The 12,028-nt window shown below is 52.1% G+C and overlaps 3 protein-coding genes across 3 annotated transcripts; 2 read left to right on the forward strand and 1 right to left on the reverse strand.

Moving 5' to 3' along the window:
* Positions 1 to 9: 9 nt before the first annotated feature.
* BBA_07393 (DEAD/DEAH box helicase) lies at positions 10 to 1,493 on the forward strand (the record flags this gene model as incomplete). Its single annotated transcript, XM_008602490.1, has 2 exons — positions 10 to 174; positions 240 to 1,493. 2 exons carry the CDS (start codon positions 10 to 12, stop codon positions 1,491 to 1,493), a joined length of 1,419 nt encoding a protein of 472 aa, XP_008600712.1.
* A 625-nt stretch (positions 1,494 to 2,118) lies between these two features.
* Positions 2,119 to 8,719, reverse strand: BBA_07394 (transcriptional corepressor, putative; the record flags this gene model as incomplete). Its single annotated transcript, XM_008602491.1, has 2 exons — positions 2,119 to 8,562; positions 8,615 to 8,719. 2 exons carry the CDS (start codon positions 8,717 to 8,719, stop codon positions 2,119 to 2,121), a joined length of 6,549 nt encoding a protein of 2,182 aa, XP_008600713.1.
* Positions 8,720 to 9,518: 799 nt separating this feature from the next.
* On the forward strand, positions 9,519 to 11,841 carry BBA_07395 (bud site selection protein; the record flags this gene model as incomplete). The annotated part of the gene is made up of 6 exons (XM_008602492.1): positions 9,519 to 9,541; positions 9,595 to 9,721; positions 9,768 to 9,898; positions 9,953 to 10,233; positions 10,283 to 11,253; positions 11,302 to 11,841. 6 exons carry the CDS (start codon positions 9,519 to 9,521, stop codon positions 11,839 to 11,841), a joined length of 2,073 nt encoding a protein of 690 aa, XP_008600714.1.
* Between the last annotated feature and the right edge of the window lie 187 nt (positions 11,842 to 12,028).

The following is a 12,028-nucleotide window of genomic DNA, read 5'->3' on the forward strand; positions in this document are numbered from 1 at the left end:
GTCATCACCATGGCCGACGTAAAGAGACGCAAAGTCTCACGTGATGCGCCGCCCAAAAGTGCCGAACCCACGAAACCCGTCTCCAGCAGCGAGTCCGAAGACGAGTCGGCGGCTGTCGAAGCTCAGGCCGATGGCCAAGAGGAAGAAGTGCAGGTGAAAACCTTTAAAGAACTAGTACGCCCATCTCCCAACCCCTTCCAAGCCTCAATAGTCTTTCCCTGAGCTAAAAGTTGAGTCAGGGCATTGTCGACGCTCTCTGCGAATCTTGCGAATCCGTCGGCTACACGACGCCAACCAGTATTCAAGCCAAGTCGATCCCCGTCGCTCTCCAGGGCCGCGATGTCATTGGCCTCGCCGAGACTGGTTCCGGAAAAACAGCCGCCTTTGCGTTGCCCATGCTGCAGGCGCTGCTCGAAAAGCCGCAGCCGCTCTTTGGGCTCGTCCTCGCGCCGACGCGAGAGCTGGCGGCGCAGATTGGCCAGACGTTTGAGGCGCTGGGCGCGCTCATCTCGCTGCGCTGCGCCGTCATTGTCGGCGGTCTCGACATGGTGCCGCAGGCAATTGCGCTCGGCAAGAAGCCGCACGTCATCGTGGCGACGCCCGGTCGCCTCGTCGACCACCTCGAAAAGACCAAGGGCTTCTCTCTGCGCACGCTCAAGTACCTCGTCATGGACGAGGCCGACCGCCTGCTCGACATGGACTTTGGTCCCAGCATTGACAAGCTCCTCAAGTTTGTGCCGCGCGAGCGCCGCACCTATCTCTTCTCCGCCACCATGAGCTCTCGCGTCGAGTCGCTGCAGCGCGCATCGCTGCGCGATCCCGTCCGCGTCAGCGTCAGCTCCAGCAAGTACCAGACCGTCTCGACCCTACTCCAGCACTATGTCTTTATCCCTCATATCCGCAAGGATACCTACCTCATCCACATCATCAACGAATTTGCCGGAAAGTCTTGCATCGTATTCACTCGCACTGTATACGAGACTCAGCGTGTCGCCATCCTCCTCCGCACCCTGGGCTTCGGCGCCATCCCTCTGCACGGTCAGCTTTCGCAATCGGCGCGTCTCGGCGCTCTGAACAAGTTTCGCGGTGGCACGCGCGAAATTCTTGTCGCCACCGACGTCGCCGCCCGCGGTCTCGATATCCCCAAGGTCGACATTGTCCTCAACTACGACATCCCCTCCGACTCCAAGACGTACATTCATCGCGTCGGCCGTACCGCCCGTGCCGGCAAGTCTGGCGTCGCCATCAGCTTGGTCACCCAGTACGACCTCGAGCTCTTCACCCGCATCGAGGCCGCCCTCGGCAAAAAGCTCGACGAGTTTCCCACGGAAAAGGAAGAAGTCATGACTTTCCAGGCTCGCGTCGAGGAGGCCCAGCGTCATGCTCGGAATGAGATGAAGAACGTAATGGAGTCGCGCAACAAGGGCGCAACGTCGAGAAAGGGCCGTGGCGACAAGCGCAGACGAGATGACATGGACAGAGAAGAGCGGTGAGCAAAGGAGCGGATGAAGAAGCGAAATTCGATGACGGCAAGGGAAAATACGTTGGAACATTCATGATAGAATACCCTGTTGATGACCTCGAGTTCGGGGCATGCGTAAAATTATGGAGTTACGGGCTGGTTTTTTAAAAGTAGTGTGCTATTGGCACGACCTCTTTTGCTAGGGGCAGGACCTGACTGCTTATATTCTGCAGGTCTTGGAAGAAATGCTCTATAAGAATCTAGAATGAATAATCTAGGCTCTTTTCCTCACTAGTAATACCTAGTTTTATGTTATTGGTAGCCATTGTTCTTCTATGCCTGTCATGTATTCCTGGACTTGTCGATTTTCTACCCTTGGTAATAGTAGAAATCGTGACAAGAGGTACTTTATTTTGAGTGGCGGGCTCACTACCACAACTACTCGAGTCGTGCCTACGGCAAATAGGTCGTGTCAATAGCACTACTCTTTATCAATTGTGCATTTGGAATAACCAGTCAATTATCATTTTGTAAATAAAGATCTTTGCACAATTCGATTTACGCTACCCATAAAAACCCCTCTTGACGCCGTTGCAAAACAGATGTCCCATAGCTATATATTACAAAACCCAGATGACTTCCTAGGAGTGTTGTATTCATCGATCGGGATCGTCATCCTCTACATCCTCCATTTCTTCATCTTCGTCCTCTTCGCCCTCTTCCTCTTCGCCCTCTTCCTCTTCGCCCTCATCCTCTTCACCCTCTTCCTCTTCGCCCTCTTCCTCTTCATCCAATTCTTCTTCGTCTGGGCCCTCTGCCTCTTCCTCATCTTCTTCACCTTTTTCCTCTTCTTCCTCTTCAACAACCTCCTCATCGCCCTCATCTTCTTCTTCTTCTTCTTCTTCTTCTTCTTCTTCATCATCCTCTTCTTCTTCCTCTTCAACCTCTTCCACTTCCTCTTCCTCTTCCTCTTCACCTAGTTCCTCTTCCTCTTCTTCCTCTTCGCCCTCTGCCCCTTCCTCATCTTCTTCAACTTCTTCCTCTTCACCTTCTTCCTCTTCAGCATCTTCCCCTTCGACATCTTCGCCCTCCTCACCTTCTTCCATTTCCTCAGCCTCTTCGCCTTCGCCTTCTTCAATATCCACTCCTTCCTCCTCGCCGTCATAAATCTCTCCGCCGTCGTCTATTTCTTCGCCTTCCCCCCTCTCCTCTGCCTCCTCTCCTTCCACATCTCCATCTCCATCCCCCGCCTCTATTTCTTCTTCACCCTCTTCATCTCCAATCTCCTCATCTTCTTCCTCGATTTCACCCTCCTCATCTTCAATGTCGGCCTCTTCACCCTCCTCCACGCCAGCAGCATGAATCTCCTCTTCAATGACCTCATCCTCGAGAGCATGCTCTTCTTCGGCGTCAGCCATTTCTACATCTTGCTCGGCGGCAGCAGTAATATCGGCTTCCTCGCCTTCATCTTCGCTGTCTGCGTCGTCACCACTAGTGTCGCCACGACGGCCAAGATTCCGCAGACCCTCGGATACCTCTTCATCATACCCTTCAGGTGCATCGCTCAAATCACTGTCATCGCCCGAGTCAAGTAGTCCTAGCACGTCGACCGGAGGCTTAGAATCGTCAAACTGCTCGCCAGCCTCGCGGCGCATCTGCGCTTCGGGGCTATCGTCACTGTCATCGTCGCTCAGGGCAACGTTCGGAGTCTGACTTCCCCTCTTGGCGCTAGAGATGCTGCTCTTGCGGCTCTTGGCGACAGTCTTTGGTGGCTCCAGAGCGCGGACAACGGCTTGCTCAGCCTTGCGAAGGACATCAGGCCGTCTTACGCCCGTCTTTCTCCTTGGCGCAGCTTCCGACTTTTCCGTGTCCATCGGAGTGGCACTACCGGCGCCGCTATCAATCTCAGTAGCGTTATTCAGCAAGTTGCCAAGAGGACCTAATGGCTTCTCCACGGCTAGTCTTTCATCTGTTCGTTTCTCAGTCATAGATTTGTCGCCATCCATCTTCATGTCAGTTGGCTGATGTTCGCGTGTGCCGCCTTCAGCCGAGGGGTGACGGACTTCCCTAGCTGCCTCGGCTTCCAAGCGGTCCGTAATTTCTTTGGCTTGGTTGCGCTCCTCAATAATGATACTAGGTTTGAGACCCGGCAGGCTGGCTGCGATGTCCGTGTAGATTTTGGAGTAGCAGTCGTTGATGAGATCATCCATAGGGGCAGCTTTCATCAGATTCCCGTTGAGCTTCTTCAATTCAACAGCCTCCTTCATACACTCAAAGGACGGAATGTGGGGACCCTCGCCTCCAGCCCACTGAGTGATACGCTCGCTGATAATCTCAAATTCTTCCATTGACAGGGACTTGAAGACATCTTCGCTGACTTCGGGGATGCCATGAGCTGCGCGAATAAGAGAGACGTATGCGACAGAGCAAGATTGCCACAAATCGTTGAAATGATAAAAGTCAGCACTCTTCTTTCGGATGCGGCGAAGCAGCAGCTCGAGATCGACACGGTTGCCCATGATGACCAACAATTTCACCATGAACCGAGTATACTGCTCCGTAAACACATGATGACGACCAGGACGCTCGGCATCGCACTTCCAGACATTCATGACCATGGTCTTCGTAAACATGTTGTCTCTCAGAATACTAAAGGCTGCCTTGGCCTCTACCAAAGCGTCGGGGCTGTCTTTGTCGGTCGTCTCGTTGAACAGAATCTTGGCATGGCGCATGACGATTCTGTGCTGCCAATTTGACTTGTCCCTATCCCGAAGCTTTGTCAGATTGCGAATGATATATTCCTCCCAGTCTTCAGGCTCCGAAAAGCCGGCAAAATGGTCGTTGGGGTTGACTTGAACACCGAATGGCTGCCCAGAAAGAATCTCGGCAGCCTCGACAGCAGGAACGTCTTTTGCGACTACCATCTTGTGCAGAATGGAAACGACTTTGTAGTGAGGCTCCAGTATCGGCTCCTGGCTCTTAGATTTGCGCGGTTTATATGCAGCCGCAGTCGACTTCTTCAGGGCATCCAGGATCATGCCCGTTGTGATTTTGGTCTTTGACTCTCCTTCGGAAAGCTTCTCAGGGTTGCGGAACAGTTTCCAGTAGCATTTCGCCAGCATGTAGTGATTCTTCCAGTTGCTCGGCTTGCGCTCAATGGCCATCTTGTACAGCTTCGCCGCGAACTTCCACACCTGATGCTTGGTCATCTGGTCGTGCACAATCTTCTTGAACGTACCGGAGCCCATGTCTTCAATGAAGAAGCGCTCCTGTTCAGCGTGCTGAAATGGCTCCATAGCAAACGGCTCTCTGCTTGAAGAGTACATCCGCGTCGCAAACTTATAGTATAGATCGTGGAGTGCATCGCCATCTTTGGTAGCAACCTCCTGCCCGTGCGAATGTGACAGCGCTAGAGTGTAGCAGTGAATGGCATTTCGTTGGAGCTTGACCAGCTCACCCCTGTCCTTGTTGATCTTGTCTGCTGTCCACAGAACCGATTCATCTAGTTCGTAGTCAAAGCACTCTGCGAGTCGGAACCACGCATCCCATCTATCTGCCGTGTATTGCAGCTGCAAGCGAAGAAAGGTTGCACCAATCCGCAGATCGTCAGTGGCTCCAGGCGTTTGTCGACGGTTGAGCTCTACGCCCTTGAACTTCGTGAGGGCGATCATTCCCAGCAGGAAAAACCACCCGCCATTGGCCAGCGCTGCTTCCGGAATATTGACCGTCACTGAGTCGATAGCAACGCTTCCTGCTAGTGCACGGTACAAGCGCAATGGGTGGATGGGCCTTTTTAGCACATCCGTAATATTTCGTAGATTGTGAAGCATCTGTGGCGTCGATTTAGTCTGGCCAATAGTGGACTGCATTTGGTCGATGGTTGTTTTGAGATCGGACTTGAGCAGGTCTTTGAGCGTGAAGCGATTCGCCAACGTCATAATCTTATCCACGAGCTGCATGGTATGTCGCTTCTCGAGTTTTTCATTGGGACAGCCGTGATCTTGTAATTCCCAAATGCCCACGCCAATCTTGAGACCGTAAATGTCGTATAGAACTTGCCCAAGATGGTCCTCCCAGTTCTCAACGTCTTTCAAACTGAGCAGCTCGACGCGCATTAGATTCAAAAAGACCTTGCTGGACACCTTGCAGAATTTGCGATGGCCGATGGACAAGTGTATTGCGGCAAGGAATGTAGCCAATTCATTCTCAGGTTTCAGAACTTCCTTGTTCAAGAATATTGCTTGTTTGTTCAATGTGTAGAGAAGGCACCAGTTGCGAACTTGCATCTCGCGAAGTTTGTTCAAAAGGGATTGAAAGGTCGAATTGCTCGATTTGGCGGTGAGAAGGCCAACCCTGACTTCGTCCTCGAACAACGAGATCGAATGGAGAATTGCGCTGAGTCGAGCTAGTGCAGCAGCGCTCTGCTTGATGTGATCTTCGTCGACAATGTCAAAGGCGGTTTTGTCGTTGAGAGCCATGACCAATGCGTCGACAAGTAGTCCGTCCAAGGACTTCATCGTTTTCATCAGGAGCATCCGCCGCGAGTCTTCTTTCATACTGGTATACCCATTGCTACTGAAATCATCGACAATCATCTCGACACTTTTTAATAAGCAAGAGAATCTCTTTGTCGTATAGCTAATGGCTTCGTATGCATCGCCAAGACGAGACCACAGAAAGAGTCTCAACTCAATACTGCTATTCTCTAGAAATTTCCAAAGGTCTTGCATTTCTTGAGTAGCACATTCAGAAATCGGCTTGCTCGTTACTTCGCCTGAGTCATCTGGTTGATCCCCTGCTTCACGAGCCTTGGCTGCCTTTTCAGGAGCAGTATAGACAGACGAGGGATTCAACACAGGCTCAAGAATGTCAATGACTGGCAAAGGGTTTGTCATGTTCTCCTGAAATAGATTGAGGAAAAAGTCCATTGTGTTGAGCTTGGAGATTTCTCGATCAGCGGCGGCGGCAGAGATATTCAGCATGGCGGCATTGTTTGGGAGAGTAAGTGGCTGGATCTTTGCCTGCGCAAGAAACTCCCGCAGAGACGTCCACATGGCGAGAATATGTTCACGAACGGGTTCGTCTGCTAGTGCCGAGGCCATGACTGATGCCCAAAGAAATCGGACACAGAGCGGATCTCGAGCTGGACGGCCTGAGGCGCGAGCATAGTATGATGCTACGTCTAGCCAGCGACCAAGTCTGTATTTCGTTTTCAATCGAGTGATAGTATCCACAACACTCGTGGGGGCGGTCATGCGCTCGTACACATCAACGTGAAGCTCGAAAAGCATTGGAATGACATTCTCTAGCGCGGCAAATGCCTTCAGGTCCTTTGTCTGAATCGCGAATTCTAGATCCGAAGTGACGTGTTCGAAAATGATTGCATCGGCACCCTCCAACATATCGATAACCGCCATCTTGAGTTTTTCTGGCCACTGCTGCTCTGCGTAGCTTTTGCTGAGCTCAAGAATCCACTCATAGACAACATCTCCAGTGGTGATCCAATCTTGGCGTGCGGCCACAAAGTCGGCAAAGTGTTGTAATCCTTTCTTTGCGTTGAACATAGCTGTTGGAATTTGGCCATGCTGGCTCGATTTTGCGTTTTCTAGAAAGGAGGATAAGCTGAGCGAGGGCTGACTCTTCTTCGTGAGCAAAACGTTCGCCGTGGTGTCACTAAATCTTTCAAAGATGGCACGCAAGTCCTGAGCCGCGACATTGGAGAATTTCGCGGGACGATCCTCGCTACACGAGATTTCCTGGATCTGGCTTAACACGTCAAAAGTTGCTTTGTCCTCGACTCCAATGCTCTCGAGTATATTCTTTGTTACTTGGAACAGATTCTGGTCCGACTCCTGGTATGCCTGTAGCTGCGCTGCGGCTGCAACTATGGGGTTTGCAGGCTCTTCGATGATTGTCATGTCGGTTCGACGGCGAATTCGCTTGCTTCGTGTGGAAAGACCAGTTTCTTCTTCCGCACCTTCTGCAAGACCCGCGACAGACTGCGATCTTTTTTTAGTCGGAATTGGGGTGCCGCGTGAGGGCTCGGCTGGTTTCGTAGGGCTCTCCGATCTATCCGTACTACCCTTTGTTTTCTCATCGGCAATTTTCCGTGGCACTGGTGTCTCGCTGACCTTTTCGGGCTCTTCAGGAAGTTCTTGTTCGGTGGATTGTGTGATTTCTTTGGGCGCATCCTCGAGCTCTTCGTCTGCTGTTGCTACTATGCGCCCGCAGGCTCTGACAGCAGCATTCGTGTCATCCAAACTAAGCATGAGTGCGTCGGCAAGTTCAGACCAGGATGTTATAGGCGTCACGTTATCCTCGTCTGTCATCAGAGTATCTTCAGTTGCCTCGGCTTCCTTCAGTGGGCTTGAGGGCGGAGGAGTAAGCTGTGCAGTAGGGTCGGGCAGAAATTTGATTGGGTCAAGATGAATTTTCAACATCTCCGGCATTTCGCGATTGACCCATGGTACCATGCTGGGATGTGTCAATGCCATATCGTCGCTGAGAACGTTCAAGTGATCTTTCAGCTGCTCGCCTGCCCAGGCTTCAGCCAAAGAGGGCGGCTCTACTTCATCGACCGCTGGGTCATCGTCGAGCTCAATGGCAGCTTCCAAGCAGAATCGCTTCAGACGACTGCTGTTTATGGATGCCGCGAATCGTGATGCCTTGCGCCAAAGCTCTGGGTCAGACGGGTCTTGGTCGAGTGCTTTCACCCAATTGTCGAGGATCTGAAATGCAGTTTCGTCGTATGGTAGCTTTTTCACACCTTTTGTGACGTCAAACGAATCCCTCAGCTTGTCAAGAAAAAATTGGCCATAGTTCTTGTATGAAATGTAGAGCGCTTGTGCTAGGCTTGCAGCGACGCCGTCAGCACCACCAGCATCGACATCAAGACCAGCTGAGAAGGCTTCAAGCGCTAGTGTATCAGGCTTTCCATCAATTTGTCGTTCAGCGCGCTCGTAGTCGGTTCTAGCCTCGCGATATTTGAAGATTTCGCATCTAAATAGTTCGTTGTAGGCCTCCGCCGCTTCGGCACGATGGGCTCGACCTTGCGCATGTAGTCGCAGGGCCTTTTGGAAAAGCTTTAGGGCTTCGTCTACCTATGATGTTGTCAGAGAAGCGTTTGAATAGCATCATAGTAGAGAGCCTTACGTGTAGCTCTTTGGTGGTGTCGATTTGCTCATCGATGTTTTCCTCCGGCTCGAGGTTGATGGCCTGGAAGGCAGGCTGCAGGCACCACTGAGTTAGCTTCAACATGCAGGCTCCAGGATTGGATTCGCACCATTTTCGATGCCGGGGTTCTAAAGACCCTGAGTTGCTCATTCGAAGTCGCAGACAGTGGTGGCGAGGATGATCCGTCGTAGGTAGTGCTGATGTACTTTCCACAATGCGCGTTGACTGTAAACTGTCGCGTCGTCAAAGCAGTGCACTAGCCACACCTTTAATTGTGGCGCAGGGTGCAGCTGTTGCACATGCTGACTTCTTGTCACAAAAATCGGGGAGCATCCATTGACAGAGCTGAGAGAGATGGCAGTTTAGAGATCATGGAATTATTTTTGCCATGCATGTATTTGAGAAAAGCATCTACTACAGAGGGTATGACCCCTTTTGGGCTCAAGGCAGTGTCTTGCACATACCCCATGCCGCCGACAATTTTCACACCCGCCTACACAGAGTGCAAAATTGAAGTTATTCCATTTCGAAAGAAATGAAAGGAGAAATCACCCTTGAAAGTGTAAAGTCTGATTAGATCCATTGGCCTCTGCAAAAGTAGAAAGGTGACCGCGACTCGTAGGCGTGCGGCTGTCAAAGCGCCACGTGTGGCGGGTCCAGCGTTGCTGTGCCACATCCCCTGCCATCACCATCAATCTGGCAGCTTGTGGACTGTAGCAAGAACAGCTTCCTTCCTCATCAACGTCTTACGGCGCGGTTACTCCGTGCACCTTGACTCGAGTTGGCGAGCGCATATTCTAGTAACCCCAACACGGCCGATTATACAGGCTGAGAGGCTTTACCACCGCCAGTAACTTCTCGCTCCCCGGAGCTAGCTGTCGCAATGTTGGCCCCAGCTGTGCCAGAGTACGTTGCAACGCGGGCACCGACAGCAAGGTGTCCTGGCTAACCTGAAAAAGAATTACAGAAGAGAGCCTTCACGAGTCAATCGATGCCCGCACCGAATCTCTTCTCTCTCTTCGTGAGCTCGGCCCGCCAGACCTCGTCCACCTCCTGAGACAAAGCATACGCAACCCACTGAAGCAGGTAGGCTTACACAGCCACGCATAGCTTGACTCTACTGACATCTCAGTCCGGCGTTTACCACCATGTCACTGGCGTTGATGCATCTTCCTCTGCCAGTCTCGCGGCATACATCAACACTCTCACATACAAAGAGCACGGGCCCAGCGCGACCTCGAAGATAGTAGAGGGCGTTTTTTGGTACGAATACAACACTCTATTAGGCTGATATTCTGCGGTGTCTAACAATCTTAGCTGCTACAATGCATTCTCTAGGCTTGACATGCGTGTCCACGTTTCGATCCCCGGTACTGTCGAGAGCTACTGCGTTGACGAGCGAGGCGAAAAGCGCAAGGCTTCCGAGGATCTCTGGCTAGAAACATATCTGTGCAGCGTTTTGCGCGCATACTCCTATGCCGATGATGGAAGTGGTGACACGATTCGCAAGATCATGGGCGTGCGACGCTTTAACCCTGTTACCAACACCGAAGCCGAGCACCGCTTCCTGTTTGCTGCCGAGCAGCTCTTCTTTCGCGGTATGTCTGAGCGCTCAATTGAAATGATGTTGGTGCTAACAGATTGCAGGGTGGCAACTCGGTTCCGACTCCGTAGTACAAGTTCCGACCAATGTTTCGAACCACCTGACCACTGGGCTTTTGAAGTATCTTGAGACAACCGGCCGCTACGCTTCAGGCATTAACCTGTTTGAGAAGCTTCGAACGCAGAGCATTGAAGTTTCGTCGCTTCTTGCCAAGGTCCAATTTATGGGCAATGAAGAAGTTGCTGGTGTCAGGGTGCTGTACGAGTCCCTTCAGCAAACACCCATGGACTATGTCATGCTCGATACACAAGCCGAATTTCTCATGAAGAAAGCACAAAAGGCTGAGACACCAGAGCAACGAACCGACCGACTGACAATGGCGATGGGATGTGCAGATCGTAGTACAATTGCCGCCCCAAGCGAATTTGGAACTTGGGCCAGGCTTGCTCAGGTATATGTCGCCATGGAGGACTGGGAAAATGCCCTTACTACGCTCAACTCGTGCCCAATGTTCACATATCAAGACAAGGACGCGCCGTTGATGCCGGAGCCCAAGGAAGTCCAGCTTCCTATTCTGCCCGAAACCAGACTGGATGAGATTGATAGCGAGCCTGAGTCGAGATTCTCTGAACAGGTTGACCCGAGCATCCTGGGGCTGCGGGCGGCCGCCTATCGAGGCACCTTTAAAAAGGCCTACAGCATCTTGACAGAAATGACGGCAAAGATTGGCTGGGACCAGCTGCTCAAGACTCGCAGCACTGTATTTGTGATGGAAGACGAGTACCGCACGGAGAAGCAGGAGGCAACGCAGGGAGCCCACAAGCGCACCCCTAGCACTGATGCCCTTCGTGGCACTCCCGATCCGACCCCCAACGGAGATGAACAGAACGAAGAAGAAGAGAACAAGGGCGAGGCGACTGAAAAGGTAAATGGCGAAGAGAACGGCGAAGAGAACGGCGTTGAGCGTCCTTCCAACACCATCGATCCCAAGAGCCTAAAGGGCGACCAGGAAAACGTGAGTAACTTGAAAGCCGCTTCGTGAATCGAGCTAATAACTCTAAAGGGCGACGGTGACGAGTCTCTGTCCAAGCTCAACACAAAGCGGTTGTGCGAGCGATGGTTGGACAGCCTATTCATGGTCTTGTATGAAGACTTGCGTGTGTATACTATCTGGCGCACTCAGATGGCTCAGTACCGCGCACAACAGATGCAGTACAAGAAGTCTGCGGAGGAGTGGGAGATACTGGGCTCCCTTGCTGAGCGTCTGCAGCATTTTGACGAAGCCGTCGAGGCATACCGCGCATGCTTGTCGGTTCGTTTCAGCCCAAAGGCCCTCGCTGGTGTCCTTCGCGTCTACGAGCGGTCAAAGAGCACGCGCGAGACTGTCGCATCCGTCATTCGACTGGTTACGTGGCAGTATCGATGGTATAGCGAATTCAGCCCAGAGCTGCTCCACACTATCCGTACGCTGATTGAGGACGAAGGCGCCGTCAAGGTGCGAAGCATAATACAGGCCACAAGCCTGCCACAGGCTGTGCTGGATCTCACTCATCACTACGCTGCCCTTTGCGCCAACTTTCGCAGCAGCGGTACCGAGGGTTAGTGTGGGAAAACGGCGGTACGCCGGGCTGCTCGGGGTATTTGAGTGGGACTGTATTTAATAAAACAGGCGCAAGGATGCACGAAAATAGATGACCTAGTTCAATGCAGCTGCTTTTATCTATACTGCAAGTGATCTTCCCGTCAAAGGTTCCAGACTGAGGTGCAAAAGAAGCTGGTCGCTGAGCATT

This window comes from Beauveria bassiana, assembly GCF_000280675.1.
Source record: "Beauveria bassiana ARSEF 2860 unplaced genomic scaffold BBA_S00024, whole genome shotgun sequence".
Classification (NCBI taxonomy): domain Eukaryota; kingdom Fungi; phylum Ascomycota; class Sordariomycetes; order Hypocreales; family Cordycipitaceae; genus Beauveria; species Beauveria bassiana.